This window comes from Cynoglossus semilaevis, chromosome 1 (genome assembly GCF_000523025.1).
Source record: "Cynoglossus semilaevis isolate Cse_v1.0 chromosome 1, Cse_v1.0, whole genome shotgun sequence".
Classification (NCBI taxonomy): domain Eukaryota; kingdom Metazoa; phylum Chordata; class Actinopteri; order Pleuronectiformes; family Cynoglossidae; genus Cynoglossus; species Cynoglossus semilaevis.
In genome coordinates, this window is record NC_024307.1 from 9,463,223 (window position 1) to 9,483,260 (window position 20,038).

At 38.7% G+C, this 20,038-nt stretch overlaps 1 protein-coding gene across 2 annotated transcripts in view; it reads right to left on the reverse strand.

Annotated features, from left to right (window-relative positions):
- The window catches only part of msrab (methionine sulfoxide reductase Ab), a 73,652-nt gene that overhangs the window by 50,364 nt on the left and 3,250 nt on the right, over positions 1-20,038 (reverse strand). Inside the window, exons 1-4 of one of the 2 annotated variants that reach the window (XM_017035606.2) lie at positions 17,438-18,591; positions 13,335-13,403; positions 12,594-12,713; positions 8,438-8,542 (exon numbers count right to left, since the gene is read on the reverse strand). In XM_017035606.2, the coding sequence (XP_016891095.1) occupies positions 8,438-8,542; positions 12,594-12,713; positions 13,335-13,403; positions 17,438-17,570 (427 nt within the window). In that variant the 5' untranslated portion in view covers positions 17,571-18,591. Of the gene's footprint in view, positions 1-8,437; positions 8,543-12,593; positions 12,714-13,334; positions 13,404-17,437; positions 18,592-20,038 lie in introns of those variants that run through there. The other variant, XM_025054497.1, reaches the window with a different exon arrangement.

Sequence of the window (20,038 nt, forward strand, 5' to 3'; positions counted from 1 at the left end):
TATATATATATACATAAATATATATATATTTACACATACACACATATTGCGGCACATGCAGATATACAATATAATATAAATACGTTGAGAAAGTAAGTCTGTGACACATGCAAATTGAAGAGGAAAAACAGGAAGTGATGCTCTGCGGTGACACTACACACACTCGGGCAAACACAAACCAACAGAAGAACTGTGTCTCAGTTGTAGTGTATATAACTCTGTATACAATATATAAACACTGGCTGTGTAACACACAAACCCCATTTCCAGAAAAATTGGTACACTTCCTAAGAATTCCGGTAACAACAAAGATGTGGTAATGCTGTTTTGTTGCATCTTATCTTTAAAAGAAGAAAGAAAAAGAAAGAAAAAAAATCTGAAAAAATCTGGGAGGTTCTTGTATCAGCAGAGGTAGAATCTGCTAATAATAATAATAATAATAATAATAATAATAATAAAATGAAAGCAATGATCGCAAATAAGGATCAAATTGTGCCTGTCACCATTTACACTGAACAACACTGAGGTTTCAGGGATTCATGAAACGTCTTTGTATGTGAAGACTAAAGATCTAGCAAACGTTTCAACCTCATGCCCTTTGGCAATCTGATGTGAAATAGGGCAAAAAAAAAAAAAAAGAGAGAGAAAGAAAGAAAACAGGAACATGATTTTTTGGAAGATTAACCTTGGATTCTTAGTGCAGAAATCAATACTGTTATCAATAAAAGCGGGAAATGAAAGAATAATTAATGCAGACAGACTAATACAAACTTTTGTATTAAAAGGAAAAGAAAATTCTCCCGTTAGGATATCTGTTCCCAAAAACTCGAAATACTATTTCTCCCAGAATAATGTGGGGCTTCAATGAGTGCAGCTCACCATCCTGCCTACATTCAACTGTAAAACTGAGTACTAAAATGATTAAAAGTGCAATTATACAAGTGGAATACTTTGTGAACCAGTTGATACTTGCTTCAGTCTCAACTTTTTGTAATGTTATTCAAGCAAAAATATTAAAATACATTTTTTGTTTAAATTATAAAATGTATATGGCCAACCTAGAAACTCTTTTCTTAAAGTTAAGGTTGAGGAAAATATTTTCTTAATTTAATTATTTTTTTAAATGAATGCACAGCAAACAAACCTAAGACCAAATTATGAGAGGTGCATTTATAATTCAATGACAAAATATGTTTCCTAAATAAATAAATAAAAAAATATTACTGGATGGTAATAAACATCTATTAGAAATGTTAGCTAATTTTGTTTGATGTTATTCCATTTTCACTTCACAGAAAAAATTGTCTAAAAAATTTTCAAATTATGGCTTTAACTATTTCTGAGCTCTGTACCAGTTTTTGTTTTTAACTAGATGATATCCATTAAACATTATTACTGACATCATCACTGCTGAATTCACCAATCAAAAAAAAGAAGGTAGAGCAAATGATCACTGCTGAATTCACCAATCAAAAAAAGAAGGTAGAGCAAATGATTGATTTTTTTTTTGCCACAACATTCATTTTGTTTGTTCTTTCCTGCTTATCAGACATTTTTTTCCTCCCACTTCTTCCATTTGCATTTAGTTTCTACCATATCATTTTAATTATCTCTCTCTGAGTGTTGAATTGCATGCAAAGTGGACAACAAAAAAAAGTACTTTTCAAAAGCACAAGTTATAAAACTTAGAGCCACAACATCATCAGATGGATCTCCACCCCCACACTGTGTGTAAACACACACACACACACACACACGCTGCAATCTCCATAAATTAGGGCCGTCAGCGCGTGTGAGGGCAAAATAAATGACACCTGGTAATGAGCACGCCATTTTCAGCCAACCAGGGAAGGAGGAAGGGTTTTTAGGGTTGAGGTGTGGGGGTGGCAGAGGTCAGGGGTCAGAGGTGAAGGTTAGATCCTATGGGGATGGCGTTAGATGGCAGGGACACCCCTAAATTGAAGGATGTGGTGACACAGAGGACGCCGGGGGGACCCCAATGGGGAATTGGCGTGTGTCGCAGCCAGCTGGGGTGAAGATATTATAGAAATGGAATATTCAAGCTCATTTCAAATGTCAGAAAATAACTGGCACCAGAGTGACATGGCACATCTATGATGGAGTAGAGTGATGAATGACTACTCTTGGGATATATATATATGTGTATATATATACGTATATATATATATATACACATATATATATATATATATATATACGTATATATATATATACGTATATATTTATATTTATATATATATATATATAGAAAATATTTTAATGTATCTTTTGCATTTGAAGATCTGACAATTATGAAAATGACTGAGATGTCTTTAAATTAGACTTAGTCCAGCCATAATCACATATTCCAATTACATGTGTGTAAACATTATTTGTTAAATAATTTTGTTAAATAAATTATGTTTTATAATTCACTTACTTTTATTATCAACATTTAGGTGTGAATTCCTCTCAGAATCCTGGTAAGATGAGGTTTGGCAAACCAAAAACAGTTTCTGTCATTATATACTGTATGTGAGGCAACAAAATCAAAACTGCCAAAAAGGTCATAGGTCAAAATGTTTTATAAGAAATGTCTTTATTGGTAACAGTCAATTTGTTAGGTATGCCAGTTTAAATGTGTTTCTATCACACATGTAAACCAGACAAGTGGACTTATTCCTGTACTGGAGACGCAAATAGAATTTAGAGAGTAAGGACTGTATTTACCTTGTGCATCTATTGAATCATAAAAGTAAAAACTCGTATCTTTACGCATTTTCTACCATTTTTCCTTTCTGCGATGCTGAGCGTGTCTGTACAGTAAACGTGGAGTTGGTTAAAAAAAATGAGGGCAGCCGTCTTCCCTGTGCGTTTAAGCGTTGGTGTACGCCTGTGATGCCTGTTCACTGACGCAGCATCAGCAGCCATAAATACTGCATGACCTCAAAAAAATTACACAGGATGGATGGAATGAGGAAGGAAGACGGAAACGTAGAGGAAAAGAAATGATGTGGAGGAGAAGGAAACAAAAATAAGAAGAGGGGGAGATAAGCCTGAATTGTTAAGATGAAGGGGGGAGGAACTGAAGGAAAGGAGAGTAGAGGAGAGGAGAGAAGAGGGGGAGGGTGGTGACTAAGAGATAAAAGAGAAGTGAGTGGATGCGAGTGCGTTCGTGAGATGAGCGGATGGCCTGGAGGAGCAGCAGCGGCTCTGAGCTGCGGTTCAGGATGTGCTGAGGGGGCTTCGGGCCATTTGCTCACTCACTTGCACTGCTTTGCTCATTGCAAAGGAGAATGGGAAAGGGGGCAGATGGAGAGGTAGGAAATATCGGTGAGGTGGAAAAGATGGGAAGTAGAAGTAAAAAAAAAAAAAGCAAAGAAAATCCCTATAAATAGTGCAGGAGGAACAGAGGTGACCCCGTGAATGAACAGGTGAAACATTTAAGACCAGTGTTGTGGCAATAAAATAGAGGAGTGAGGTTAAAGCACTAGCCTGACAGCAATCTACTGTCCTTCAGTCCTGAAGGCTCGACGTCATTTTTTACCTTTCCCTCATCGTTACTATTGCCAGGTTTACATGAGGACGGTGTGGTATTCCAGCTCCCTGTGACCCAGTTAAAACCCTCTCAGTGCGTTTGCAAAAATTTCATTGGGGCACGTGCAAAACATAGCATTTCAGCGTTGCAGAATAGTGTGAAGACTGTAAAGTTGCATTGCCAACGGTAGGCAGTTCACGTGTTTCTGCAAAAGCAAGCAAACCTGCCGTTCATCCCTGTATTCCGTGGCTGTTATTCACTCTTTTAATGGCTGCTCAGCTTGTGTTTCACTTCTGATGAGTTGAAAAGAGAAGGGCTAAAAATCAATTCATAATTATAAGGTACAAAAGTAGATTGTTATTTAATGTTCAAAATAGTCAACTGACTTTTGACTACAAAATGTCTTTTGGTTCCTCTTTAACCCAGAGGCTCTGTCTCATCAATTTTCCAAATCGGCAGTTCGTTGTTGTTTCCAGAACTTCATCCATCTTTGTTAAAGCTCTGCTGGAAGATTTTTTATTTTTTTATAGGCCCCCCTGCCCCTTAGAAAATGCACGGTTAGGGCTACAACCAAAGCACAAAAAGTGACATGGAACTCTGTGAGTGATCAGTGAACAAACTGACATGCCATCGCTGCTGCAGCGTCCTTGGCATGCACGTGGAGTGCGCGTGTTAAGTTATGCCCATTTGCATGCACGCACAAATGGAGTAAAGCTGTATAACGAGCACTTGTGCATCATGTGAAATGGACAGTATAGTCGTGTACAGGCAGATGTGTGGGCATTAAGATGTGCAGTGACTGAAAGAGCAGCAATGTTTGCGCATCTTAACAGTGATCACTCCCAACACATCAAATCAATGTTTGCAAGCATGACGACAAGAGAGAGCCGCCGTTAGCCTCTGACACGTGGGTGTCACTGTTGCAGCGGAACAGCTGCTCCGCTCTCCTCGGCTTCCACTCGCACTCTGAGGAGGAAGTTGTGTTGGTGAAGAGTTGTCATAATGCAGGCATAAGAAACTTATAATATGGGAGCGTGTTGAATCAGGGGTCTTTATGCAACATCCCAGGGAAGCCAGCAGATTGAGACCAGCGTTGCTGAATATGGAAAGAGGGCACACAGCAAAGGCTGCTGGGAGTTTCTGATTGGCTCCTAATGTTGCTATCCAGGCCGGGATTGGTGGAGCTGACGCAGCCCGACATCACGTTGTCGGGACTAAACCCTTTTGAACTGAGGAAAAGCAGGGAGGAACAGATCTCAAAACACACACACGTGCGTGCGTGTGTATGTTTGTACGTGTGTGTGTGTGAGTGAATATGTGCATACACACTCTTATAGAAACAAATCCACATCTCTTAAAATTACTGCATGCAGCTGAGCATGAGAGCTGTACAGGCACATTACGAGTGTGCATATATAAACAGGCTTCGCTCCGTGTTGATATGTGCAGGGAGAAAACAGAATTCCTAATGTCCCAGGGCTCATCTCCATATATGATGATCTCTGGTGAATTTATGCATTTAAAAGGAAGACGTGTGAACTTCCTTGATTTACGAATTCTCTTTTATGCCCAGCTCTGAGGTGGACAGAATATGAAGCAGCGAAAAGCACAGCCAGCGGATCCTATTCCACCTTTTTCCACAACACATTTGTCCCTCAGACGTTTTTGACCATGACAGTCAGCGAGATTTGGACCAAAGATAGAAGCCGTAGGTATTGGAGGAGCCAGGAAGTTGAAGTAAATTGGAGTGTGTGGTTTCAAACTTGTCAGCTGGTCTTTAGTCTGATAAAAACACAACGCATCTAGAGCTACAGAGAGCATTGACTGGGCCCAGAACTCCACTCTGCACATGATAGAGCTTGACGCAACACAGATCCAGGCCTTAGCTGAATACCCTAGGACCAACTTTGAACTTTGCACAAAGAGAATTTTAATTCTGGGTTCTCTTTATAAAAAGCATTGGAAGAAATGGCTTTGTAGCGAGCACTGCAAAAGCACTGGCATATAAATATATATATATATTGTCAAGACAAGGAAAAAAGTTATTTGGAATTAGAAAACAGATTATTTGGCACAACAAAACGCTTTTGAGACTTTTACATCCTCACACAGGAAAAAAATACAAATTAAAAAGGAATTTAAAGCAGCATGAAGATGAAACAGTTAAATTATATTTAAAAAAATGTTTTTTTGGATGCATCTTATTTATAAATAAATAAGATGGATGATGCAATTGCATCTGATCTCCCATCTCCCACCGCTCTAACCCTGGGAAAAACAGTTACATATATTTGAACAGACGAGGAAAACCTAATAAAACATTAACACATTCTAACAAAATTGTTCTTCTTTTTCACGTGTTCTCTAAATCATTGTCACTCTAGAATGGTTCTGTATGAAGTGACACACAAGGAAAACGACGGCAACATCCAATCGCTAATCGTTACCACTTAAAATGAAAATTGGAAAATAAAAAAGTACATATTTTTAATACTGACAACCAGATATTGGGGAAATATTAGGAATACACCAGGAAACCCTTCATCTATAGATGTTGTTTTCAGTTACTCACAGTAGTGGTTTGTGGACTGAAGCCCACGATGTTGTTTATGCGGAATAATAAACATATTCAGGTGTGTTAAATGATCCTGTGAATCTATCTTGTCATTATTATTCATGGCATTATTTAATGTTTGTCTCTTCGTTTCATTGATCTGTATCTGTTTTGCCTTCTGACAAAAAAAAAAAGTTTCATCACATCCTGGATGATTCATCACCTTAGATTTAATTGCGTCCAGTGCAGTTTGTGTAGTCATGTGGCAAAAACCTATTCACTTTTAGATTCAAATAAATTTACAGCACACTCTGCTGCAAGTTAGAACAGGAACAATTAAACAGTACGCACACAAATCCATCACCTTATCTAGAATCACATGTTTTCACTAGAGGACAAATTTGGATCACAAAGACAACACTGTTCCAACAAGACGACGGTGTGAAGAATCCTCTGCTGAAGTACTGCAGAGGGTCATGAAATCTTTGGATGATTTAACAAAATGTTTCGTATATTATTTAAGACTATGATCCAACTGATTTCTTTTACAAGTTTTAATGGCTTTAAATATGACGTCATATGAATCTAACACCACAAAATCTAATGGATATATGAAGGCAGAAGATGTTTCTTTTGATAAAATGCACAGATTCATCCATATAGAATATAAAGGCCAAAGACCTTGAACAAAGATACTGACAAACCTCGATCTAAAGATCCAGCAATTACATGACCAAAAATTAGCAATAAACAACCAAACTTCCTTTGGAAATACTGTAGATGATAATTTCAGGGTTAGAAAGCGGCATTTTCTCATGTCTGTAACATAAAAGAAAGCAGCATAAAACAAATATTTTTTCCAAGTTTCACGTTTTTGTGCACATTTACGTACCCAAGAACACAATCATTTCCAAAAGGAGAAAAACAAAAAAAAGGGCCTCAGAAAAAAGTGAGAACACAGTGGAGTATATAGACAATAAGCTGTATGCTATTAATAAAACATTAGATGAGACACAGCAGTGAGTCAGGGGAAATGCATGACTACACTTTTGGCTTCATTGCCCGTGGCACTTTGGCTTAACTTTGCCCAGAGTAAGATGTGACTCTACTTATGGCCACAGAAAATAGGAGAAGAATCAGTTCTGATGGGCATTCTCCTGGTTCTCTGATGAACATCAGTTCTTTACCCCTGCAGCCTAACGGGGGAAGTGAAACTCAAAGATAACAGAAACTGTGGAGCGGGAAGATTCACAAAGTGGATCACGTTTTTGTGAATCTATAAAAAATACAACACAAATGACGTAAGATTTGTGCATAAATGTTCGTGTGTGCTGTTTAAATCTGAGAATCTGTCCTATGAATTTTTTATCTCTTCTCAACTTGTCAGGTCCCTCCCTACATTTATTATGAGTGAGCAGTCACAAACACACACACGTACACACACACACACTCTGTGTGCATTAATGTTCTTACATCACCTTTGCCAGCGAGCAAAGAAAAGACATCGAAGTGAAAGACTCAAGACATGAAAATGATAAGACAAATTTTGGTAGTGTGTGAATGTAAATGTTATGGTTTTTGTTGTTGTTTTTGGTAAAGTGACCCAAAAAAAGAATTCTTCAACTGCAAAAAAAAAATTAGAGTTTAAATATTTTAGTACTACAGTAGGTGAGTCCAATGTGTGGCATGCAGGCCAGAAATGGTACTTGCTAAAGTTACTTTCAAATTTAAAAATTAAATTAAAGCAGCCTTTTCTAGCATACATTCAGCCAACGTTTTGGCTAAATTAAGCTTTTTTCCCCCAATATCTTCTGGAATATTTAGGTGCTTTTAAATGTTTACAAATTTAGGAAACAAAATGTCATTTTATGCAAATATGCAGATTAATAGATATATGAAGAGATAGATAAATACTTTATTGATCCCAAAGGGGAATTTATGTTTACCTAATGGTTTCTCTTATTTTGTATATTTTGTCTACCTTTTCTGTTAGTGTTTTGTTAGCTATTTTGCTTAGAATTCTAGAAATCTTTGCTTGGAATTCAACACTTTTTTTTTTCTAGTTGTAGCCTAAACATTGACCACAGTGAAGCATCTCTCCATGGTTCTCTCTGGTTGGATGGATCTCAAACACATTAACTCTGTCTGGCATTGTTCTTCACCCATGAGGCTTTCCCCCACAAACACAATGCAAACGCAGGCACACGCCTGAGCTTCACCTTCTGACCCCCCCCCCCCTCCTCCCTCCCCCGCTTAACCCTTGGGGATCAGCTTTTATTTAAGGGCATCATTTTGGTTTTTGTGTGTGTGTGTGTGTGTGTGTGTGTGTATACGCATGTTGTTACCTTGTGTGGGATCGTGGTTTTCCCAAAAGCATTTAAGCAGTTCTTCAAGGCTTATGTCTTTAGGAGAGAAGACCACCCTCACCACTTCAGTGTGTCCAGTGAGACCTGAACAGAAACACACAATTTTATGACTTCATAAGAAACAACACTCAAGACTCTAATTGTTCATGTCCTGCATTATGATGTGACCACTTTGTTACTGTAAGTTCCGACTTACAGCAAAAATCAAGTTACGTTGCAACGTAGAAGCAGAACTCAGACGTGAGTCGAGGAACCCGATAGTACAAAACCACATAAACGCAGTTGCATAACAAATGCAATACTCAGAATACACCTCAGAAGAAGCCACAAGCAACCTAGTAAATAAAATTTCTGTTGCTATGGGTACATTCTGTACTAGGCTCTTTAATGTATACACAGCTTCATATATCCATGATTTTATGCATGTGCAAAAAGTCTAATCAACCAAAGAATTTCAGAACCCCCTGCAGTACCACTGCAGAATCCCTAGAAGTGAGGGAACCCCTGTAGAAGCGCTCCATTGTGAACTGTATAGAAATACTAAGCAAAGCTATGCCTCTGTCAGGGTGAAGCAGCAGGACAGACCTAAAGCGCTTCATTTCCTTTGTGCTTTTGTCTCTTCAAAATGTCTTGATACGTAATTATTCCTCTCTAACACCAGTCATCGTTTATTCAGACAATCCTTTGGTCTCAATCCTTAGTGTTCGTCCATAAAATATGAGGTCAATATTAAACAAAATCACCAATCACATTAAAAGAATGTATGAAAATATAGGACGGTAAATGACTAGTCAACTACGTGGTGTCAATAGTGAGGTTAGAAATCCTCAGAACGTCAGCCAATGCCCCCCACGGTATTGAAATTACCCGATTTCTTGTTCACACTGTTGGTGGTGGCACCACAACAGATTATAAAAAACGTAAGGAGCACAGAGACAAGGAAACACACACACACACACAGAGAGATGTCTGCAGCTGCCAGGACCCAGAATACCTGCCAGCAGGTATTCTTCAACTGGTTCTGCTTATGGTCTCACAATAGGTGGATTTAAACACACATGCACAAAATGTGCATATGTACACACATACAGCATACACACACATATACAATCATTCCCAGACAGACACATGCATCAGGTACACCGCAGACAATGGCAGACACACTGCCAAAAGAATGCATCTGGTCTGAGGCACACACTTGTGTGTCTACAAATGACACTCACAAAAACCCAGAGGATGAATGTGTGCCAAGACGATCACAGAGGACTTTATCTCCCTTAAATACCTGTTTGTTACCTAAATCAAGAACAGGGACACTTAGAAGTGGCTTGCAGTAGAACAAATCTTTTAAAAAAAGCATTCATTTTTTTTTCCAATTTTTTTTCCTAATATATATTTTATTTCAACTTTTAAAACCAAGAACATAAAAGTGCATAAAATGACTCTATTAAATCGATAATTTTGAAATTAACTAAAACTTAAAGTTTAAAGTAAAATACAAGAACAAAATCTATTATATAAAATTATATAAAATTATTATAAATTATTATATAAAATATAATGATATAAGATTAACAAGATGACAAAACATTATACACAAAAATATGCAATAACAAATACACAATGATAAAATAAATAAAAATACACCAAAAGATAACCGAACAATAATTTAAATAAAAATAATTTGTAGTCCAATTAATATGTTTCAGTAGTTTTAACCAAATAGCAGTAAACCAGTTCAGAATACTTAAAAGTAAAATACTATGGTTGAAATTGAAACAAAGACAAAGCACAGACTCATGCTGGTGTCAACATTTGTAGCAAAAAAAATTGCTGAATATGTGTCATCCTTTCCCCTGTCATGCTCTATTTAAAGGGGGGGTCAGAGTGTTACAAAGAATCACCCTCAAAAGTGCTGCCGCTCCAGTGTGTTTTTACTAAAGGGTACTTCAGCAGGGTGAATGGCCTTCTGGGTAATGAGCAGACTCCCAAATTAAAATGTGTCCCTGCTGGCCCTTTGTCGTGTAACTGTTCAGAGCTGCTGCAAACTAATTGAGAAGTTCATTAAGTTAAGTTGCTTATACATTCTAATTTGATACAAATCAGATTAGCTTGGCTTCAGTTACACTACACAACACAGAAGTAGGAAGTGTGTTCACCACAGTAGAGGATTCTACACTTGAAAAACTCAAGTACATGTTTCACCGCTAAGGTTTAATTTTTAAAGCAAAAACGTTGTCGTGCACCAATGAAAAGTTCATTCATTAAAAGATAAAGATGCTCCTAAACCATTGCCATATCTGTAACCAAAGCCATAAAATGCGATCACAAAGTACTGAAGGGAGATCCTGCTCAAGAAGTAAGAGATAAGACTTGTGACTTCTATGATACTCTTTGAAATGAATAACTGCAGGAATGTGAATGCACCAACATTTCTCAAGGTGGAATTAAAGCTATTTAGACCGCAATGCTACATATATATTAATATAGTATATTAATAAAGTTCTATCTATCTATCCACCCACCTATTTATTTACTGAACTGTTTGTATTATCAAGTATACATACATGTCTTTTGAGGGATTTCTTTTGATTTTGAATGATGAAATGAACCAAAAAATTAAGCTTACTTTAACAAATTCTGCCATTTGATAAAAATGTATTTAATCACAATTATTGTATTACAAAGCCTTTATTTAATTGGTATATATTAGGGATGGCTCAATGCATGTCCGATACTGATACTGCAACTTGGAGTATCTGAGATTTCAATATTTATCTGATACCTTCTTTTCTCCTGCAGCATGACAACGTTAACCAATGAGCAAGCAGTTGAGCATTTAGGTTTATGTATTGAAATGGAAGGGTTATAGCGAGGGTTTTTTCGATGTCCGATCCTGAAATATATATTTTTTGTTCTTTTATAACTTAACAATTTAACTGTGTAGCGACTCTAAAATAAAAATAATTACTGATTAATATATACTATCCTTTGAAAACAAACCTGACTACGCCTACACTTCTCCTATTCTAGTCTGTCAGGCCATCCGAGGATCTTCCTGTCCTTCCATCCCTCCCCAGCTCTGCTGACAGTTTCATCTGCTCCATCTGTCTGTCCGTCCTGCCCTGCCCTGACTGTACTGACAGCTCCTCAGTCTCCTGCCATTGCAGTGTTCTGCTCCGTCATGGCCACTGGAGCGACACCTGCACCCTCTCAGCCGATGGACAGCCAACCATTCTTACTTGCACCTTGTTTTTCTTCAAATTTTCTTCCTCCTTAAAAGTTTATTTTACCAGTTCCCCTCACTTGCTGCAGTGTTCAGACTGTCTCTCCATCATCCATCTTTATCTCTGTTCTCATCTGTAGCTGACCATCTTGTCTCTGGTGGAGACAGGTGGCAAAAGGATGAGAACCATGCCATCCCTTGAATGCCTCTGTTCACACAGTCTGTCAGCCAAGGACAAAGCTTTGTTCCACTCCTCTCTATGACCACCATGCAGTGTCTGCACCTACAACCCACGACCGCCTGCTCCTCAGGCGAGAAGCAACCCCTAAAACTCGAAGCTTGTTCCTTTGAAAACAGTCTTAGACTGCTCTCAGGCATCTTTGCTTGAATTATGTATCAACCACCGCTACATCATCCACTTGAATCTCATGAGAAAGAAAGCAGCGAGGAAGAAAGGCAGTCACAGACAATGACTTGTAGCCAAACATATTTGTTGGCGCTAACAGCAAATAAACTGAATTTGAGTAAAAACATCTCGTTCAAAAACATTGTTTTTTGAGGTGGGGGACGTCCATTCATGCTGTTTTCAACACAGTTACATCCTTTAGAAAATACCGCACTACAGCAGAGTACAGAGCCCAATCGTTACAAGTAGGTCATGGGGGGGTGGGGATGCAGTTGTTGTAGCCCATCTGGAGCAGTACATTCTGACTAGTTGACTGCAGATGAAGGGGAAAGAGGCGAGAGGATGTAAGCGCTGTACTTAAAAACACTGGTTCTGACTCTGCTCTGCCTCAAACATTGGCGGAATTTTACAGAGAAGGTTTTTGCCAACTCCCTTCACCGCAGCACAATTATTTAATATGAATCAAAGTGTAGCAGCTGTACCCATCATGCATAGTGTAGTACCTGAGCAAACCTCCTGGTAGTTGGGGTTGGGTGTTAAGCCGCCAGCAAAGCCAACTTGTGTGGAAAAGACACCGGAAAGACGCCAGAAAAGTCTCTCTGCTGCCCAGAAACAGCCCATACCTGAATATAAAGACAGAAGGCTGAACCCAGTGTTAAGGCTTTTTACAGAGAGAATCGTAACAGTTTGATAGATGTTTAGAATTGGGAATCACATGCTGCAGGCATATTCAAAGTCAAGCCCAGAGGCCAATCATGGCCCTTCCAACAGCATTAATAGGCTACTTCATTATATTTTAAGCACCAGCAGGATGGAATATTCACTTTTTAATCATTGGTTTCTTTCTATTGGCAAAAAATCAAGGGCAATTCGAATAATTTTAAGTGTAATATTATTAACATTGAAGCTTTTGTTTCACCCATTAACTAACATTTTGATAACACTGGCTCGCTTCTTTGGATAAAAACTTTTGGCAACATATTTGCCATATATATATATATATATATACATATATATATATACATATATATATATATATATATATATATATATATGTATATATATATATATTTTGTGTACCTTCTGCCATTTATGCCATTTTTGCATCAACCTTTTTGCTTAGCTATCCCTTTGTTTTCTTCTCTTTCTTTTTGTTATTTAACTATACTGAAAACATGAACAGATTTCTTAACATTTTTATTCATCTATAGATGATCAAATGACACATGATTGTGTTGTCTCACCAAACATGATGATCTCTGTGCCATCTGGAAAAGGCTCCACAGTGGCATTTCCACTGACTGCATGATGGTCTGTAAAGGGACACAGAAAAATTGCATTTATTTACCAGTATCTTATCTCATAGTTTTTTTATTATATAAATTACAATAAGCCTATGCCAGTTGAAAAAATAGGGACAGCAGACAGGCCACATGGGCTTGCACTGTGTTACAGCTTGACCCAGTCCATCGGATCAGAATCAGAGGGGCTTCTGAGTTGGAAGACAGTTAAGAGATTACAAGGCTTTTACTGCCATTACATCCCTGCTGTCCTCTCCTCAATACACACAATTAAACAAACAATTTTCTAATCCCTCTCTAAATCCAGTCTACATCTTCGAATGTAAGCATATAAAGACAGGCTTGGCACAATCAGGTAGCTGCAACCTAAGCCGATGATGATGACATAAAGTACCGCTCTGACCACAAGAAAGAACCTGTATCTTGACCGATTGTTCTCTAATCTACGTCAACTTTATTGCTAACCATTCAGTAAAATGAACACAATTGCAAATAGGTGTTTGTCTACTACCAACTGTCGTGGACATAATAAAGAGTGCCAAAAAGGAACGATACATGTGTGTACGTGTTTGTGTGTAGTCCACAGATGTGAGGGGAGGATTAAGGGTTAAGAAGACTGAAAAGACTTAACGTGTAAATCTGCAATAAGCAAGACTGGCCTGTAGTGCAACCACTAATATTAGTCTACAGATAAACAGGCCATTGGGTTCACTGTGGGCTTAGGCATTTACTTATAACGCACATTGCTCTATATTTGTTCTCTGCATAATTGCTTTAATGGTGATGAGATGAGACACTGAACCAAACATAAACAATCTCTAATCTGGCACTGGCATAAAGATTATTTCCTTGATTGCTATTAGGAATTTCAAGCTTTACATACAGCAGGGCTGCAGGCAACGGTCAACGTGACATTTCTGAGTGCATTTAAGAGTTTGCTACACCTTTGGCTAAGGCGCAACTAACCTACAACAGGTTTCTAAAGGTTATAGAGGGCGGGGTATTTTAGCAAATGTTGCTACGAACACAGGAAACTGAATGAAGAATAAGCTATTTCTTTTGGCTAAATTGCAAACCAAAATGACAAGATGAGTGTGATTCCATTGCCACTAATAACATGTAATAACTGCAGCACAGGTCACTACTGATTTTTTCTGGACATGTCTTAACACATCTCTTATATAGCATTGTGATAAATCCTCTTTGGGGACATGGGGGGGCGGGGAGGGGATCACAGGTATATAAGAAATGTACATTACAAGGACCCAACCTAAAAATAAATACATTAAGATCTTCAAATATTTCAGTTGTTTAAATAATACATATTTAAGATTTTTTTAAACTCAAACATGGACTTTTTGAAGCCCACACAACACAATGTGAAGTGTGTGTTAAGGCCCTAAAAACCAGTCAACATCAACTACCCTTGGTCTGTTTTCAAACTAATGTTCAATTACAAAACCACATGGTAATGTCACAATAATCATAATTACCAGACAGAAAGCCCTTATATTGTACTCATAAAGCCCATCTTTGTGTGTCACCTTGAGGGTACTTTGGGCTTATACAAAACTATGTTTTGGTTCTATGCGGTAACAGATTGCAGAAGCATAAACGGCTCCTAAAATGTCATGGAGTCCTGGCTGCCTGCAGGCAGTCTGTTCCTGCTCTACTGTTGTGCTACACTTCTGTCTTTTAGCAGCAGGTTGTTTGGCACTGCCAGGTCACATTCACAGGCACAATCAGCTGCAATCAAAGCAAATCCACGTCAGTGCCTGCACTGGCTAAATATTGTGTGTGTGGGAGACTCAATATGGTGGGAGGACAGGAGAGATCTTCAGCCTTCCCAATGCTCACCAGACTGCCTGTCAACAACTGGTGGTCTCATTATCTGCTCAGAAACGGCTTCTCAACGCCAGAAAACTGAAATTATGACATTCTGTAAAGTTCACAAATTCCATATGATGACATTATTCTTCTCATGAAAGCCAACTGAAGGTAGCCAACTGAAAGATGCCATCACATAACTTTCTTGGAGTCGAGGTTGATGACAGGCTAACCTTCACTATACATGGGCAGCTTATCGTAAAAGATGAAGACAATGCTGAATTCTTACTACGAGAGTAAGCCTTGGCCTGAACAGACAGTCACAAAAACATTGCTTAGTTTATATTCTTAATTAATATAAACCAGTCATACTCTCTTCAGCAGATTTCCTTAATCATGACACCTTAACACTAATGACTCATAGCCACAGTTCATGTCAGGATATGAACAATGTAACAACAATAATAAACATTGATTTTTGGCTAGATTGGTATTTGGGCACTTAGTTCCCTTCCTCTAGCCTTTAATTTTGTGACAGTATACAGTAAAGCATTAATGCATTGGCATTAATGCGTGGGAGCTTCCTCTAGCCTTTAATTTTGTGACAGCATACAGTAAAGCTTAGTCTCCCACGCATTAAGCTAAAGATATCTTGGCTTGTCCACTCACTGTTAGATACACTTACTGAGTGAATGGCATGTAAATCTGAATAAGTTTAAAGTGTAAAATATAATTGTGTCATAAGCACATATGTTATAGTAGTACATATTGAAAACATAATTTGAACAAGGGAATCCTGTAGAAACTCAACAAAGGTGGCCCAAGGATAGTGTCTTGAGAAAACATACATGTAAACTTTATTTGTTTGCATTTATAATTTTCACAAGCCCAGTATTAGTAATAGATAGACAATAATTTAGTTTTCTTATAGTACATTTTATTACACTAACCTGAAGTCAATGAGTGCAAAACGTATTCTTAAAAGACTTAAGTTTTATCTCCATTTAAAATATGTTTCATCTTTCTTAAATGATTCTTGTTCCAATAATGCTTATTTATGTGCAAATTAGCTTCTCCGAATGTGTCTGGTCACCGTCCACAGCTTGTTCTTACCCTCTTGTCCTTTGTTTCTGGCCACTGTGACAAAAAGTGTTGAAGATGCCAAGTAATGGAGAGGGAATTTTGGAGACTAAACAAGACAAGTGTATAATAGGCTGAGCAGGAGGAGTAGAGATCGGCCTGCCAAAACAATACAAGGAGTATATAGACAGTGGAAAGCAACAGATGATGGTAGCAGAGAGGCAGTGAAGGATTCTTTTGGTTTTTGCCTTTGGGCAGTATATGAAGAGATTGGGCATATTATCCGAGAGAAAACAAACAGTTGGATAAATAAACAAATTAAAAAGCCCAGTAAAGACATCATGTAACACTTCAACACAGCTCTGTCCACAAGAAAATAATTCTCAGCCAAAATACCCTGCCATCGCATCCCCCTTAACTGCTCTCCGACTTCACTCCTAACTCCCTAAGTCACACAACCTTCCCATCATCCTTCACTCTTCTCTTGCAAACACAAGTGCACAATCAGCTCGGGTATTTCTCCCACTGAGCTGCTGGCAGTGGTCCAGGCAGTACCAAGCAGGCTCCTTTGACTGTGACCAGCCCAGCGCCCCCCTTCTACTAGCTGAGTGCCCACACTCACACTCATCTAAAGCACACAGTGACTGAAAAAGAACTGGCTGAATACCCTCACTACGATGCCTCACTATACGCCAGCAAAACACAGAACAGTAGACGACAAAAAACAAGCGGGGAGTGTGAGTGACTGAGCTCACAGCAGAAGAAAACAGCCCGAATTAGAGAAAGGATTCACGAGAGGATTTCTTTCCCAACTTGGATGAGATATGGGGGTAATTACCTTTGTTTGTCTTAGATTTTTGTGTCTGAAATCTTAAAAGCGTAGTACAGGTTTTAGAGTAGTACGGGACTGAATTCGAAGTCTTTGGCCACCTTTTGTTGTCTTTAGCTTGGCGGCTAAAGGCGGCTGGATCAGAACCAAGAAGGAAAAAAAAAGAAGATCAGATTCGGTTCTCTGTATCTCTTTTTGTACAACGGCTTCACCACTCGAAGAGACAACAATTTGTTGCTGAACAGATACTGTTTTGTGTGTTTTTAGTTTTTTTTACCCTTTAATTCTACCCCGGTCTTGTATTTCTCACCCAAACACTCGAAGTCCAAGTCCTGCTGCCCCCTCGGGCAGAGACACGGGAGATGTACTATCCCTGGATGCCAGAACTGGTGATGGAGGGAAGATTTCCAGGCTTCTCTGCTTATTTGCTTCCAAAAATCCATTTTCTCTCTCTCTCTCTCTTTCTATCCCTTTTCCCTCCCTTTCACTATTCTGCTTCCTGGCTTCACTAAGATTGGCAGAGAGTCAGGCACGAGTCGTCGGAGGAGGCTGACGCTCTATACTGGTGCCAACTACCCTCTGTTGTATGGGAGGATGGGCAGGGTAGGGGTGAAAATGAGTATGGCAAAAAGGAGGGGAGGAAAGGGGCCAGGATGGTGGGAGGTGGTCAATTTTTAATAATAGAATGAGGTAAGTCAAGAAAAATGCCTTTGCCTTTGTGACCTCAACACCGTCAGCTGAACTTGGTCTAGTGACACACATACACAAGGAGTTGCCTCTGCCCAGTGAAGGCAAGGAAACAGTCCAGACTCTGGAGAGTACAACTTTCAAGTCATCCATGCATTCCATACATTCTGTATCCTAGCAACGGAAACAGTTGCTATGGAGAAGATTTATCTACTATAGCACTGGCTTCATTATGATCCTAGAGCAAGATGGAGGCACATCCTGTTTTGGCCTGCTGTCAACATTTTTCACCAAACCTAACGATAAGGAGACAGGAGATGGTGTCTGCTGTGGTTTGAATCACAGCGAACACAGCGAACATAAATTTATAATACGTTGCTTGTACTTACCTTGTACCTTGTTTTTATGACTGCTCAAAGTACCTATTCACTCACTCATTCATGCAACATATTTATCTGCAGTGTCTTTCCCCCATCACACAAAATATCAATTCAAGAGCAGTCTGTTCAAGAGTCATGTTCAGGGACACAGCAAAGATCAGAAAGGCCTCCAATCTTAAGGTTTAAGAACCCACTCTATCTACAGACCCTAATTATGATTTGCAGTTTTTTCAGATTATATAAAACACACATTGACTTTGATAGATATTTAGATACATATTAGTTACATATTCAAAGTCTCTTTTTACAGCTCAGACGGAACAACCTCAAGAATGAACTGCAAACAAACTCAGTAAAACAGTAAAATTGAACTTAACATACCATCCAATTATTTCATATGCTAATTCTGCATGAATAAAAGTCAAAATGAAAAATGGTAGACGTCAGGTGTCCTTCTTATGCAACTCAATTTTCTGAAGGTTTCAGAATGCACAAGTTTCAGATCTTGCATAGAAAAAAGAGATTTAGAAGAAAAAGTGAGATCTTTAGCTTTGTTAGATAATCACATGGTTGCCTATACATACGCTCCTATATACTGTAAGTGGCGTTCAAGGTGTCATCACATCTTTTCATATGCATCTTCTCTTCTGTCCTGCTTTTTGATCTGTCGTCCTCTAAATAAAAATTACAAATTACCGTAGACAATTTACAAAAATAATTTACATCGTCCTCTAAATAAAAATTACAAATTAGACAATTTACAAAAATAATTTACGTTTTACAAAATTCTTGGTCAGCTCTGCTCTATGTGCTAGCAGCAGTTGTCTTCCTGTATGTGTGGTTCAATGCTGCAAGAACAAAGAGAAGACAAGCTGTTATCAAAGCAATATGCATCGATTCCTATCGGTGCAATTGGTTTTCGGTCTACATGACCTTTTTCATAGAGGTCATAGATAACTGCAATTTAAGGTGAACCAAAAGGCTGAGTCAAATGCAAACATAGAAGGAAACAATGCAATATAACCGTACAGTATAACAAAAAACATAATATAGAAGGACTGGCAATAATAAAGCTGGATTCGTTGAATATACATTTGCGATTTAAGTGCAGCGGCAACAGTACTCATAACTGAAACTCAGTGCTGCCCAGAAGCATATCTTTCAGACAAATTTATCTGCTGATTGCATTCTTAATTTTCATGCTTTCACACTAACTCACTGAGATTTTTCCCCCCACTCTGTCTTATCACTGCAATAACCAGAGAACAAGGACATCTAGAGACCGTGGAGATGAGAAAACAACAGAGAAATAAAACCACAAAAATATCTTCACCAAGAGTTATAGGGAAGCATGTAACAAAGATTGATTTTGGTCAGCTGACCCCCCTCATTCTGTTTGGAAGAAATATTGGCAGTCTCTACTCTGCACTGCCTCAAAATAATAGCTGCTGTGCCCCTACCATGTAGCAATCTGCCATTGGATCACTCCCGCCAAGGTCACAGAGAACATTATCCACAGTGGAGCGAGGGCGGGAACAGTGGACACAGATAGGGAAGAACAGGCATCTTTAAAGAGGCCGCAGGGCCTGAAACTATTTGAAAATTGAAATGATTTTCACTGTATAGTGGGTGAGAATGTGTGCAGTCACTCATACACAAGGCTGAGACAGCACAGGGCATATGTGTGTTGAATCTTCTTGCTGACAAACACACATGCAACGCAGAACAACCCCATCCCCACCTAAGCTGCCCCCTACGGTGAAAGGGGAGGAACAGATTTCTGCCATGCGGTGTCTCCGAGCTGCTTCGACAGACGGAGCAGGAACTTATGACTGGGCGGAGCC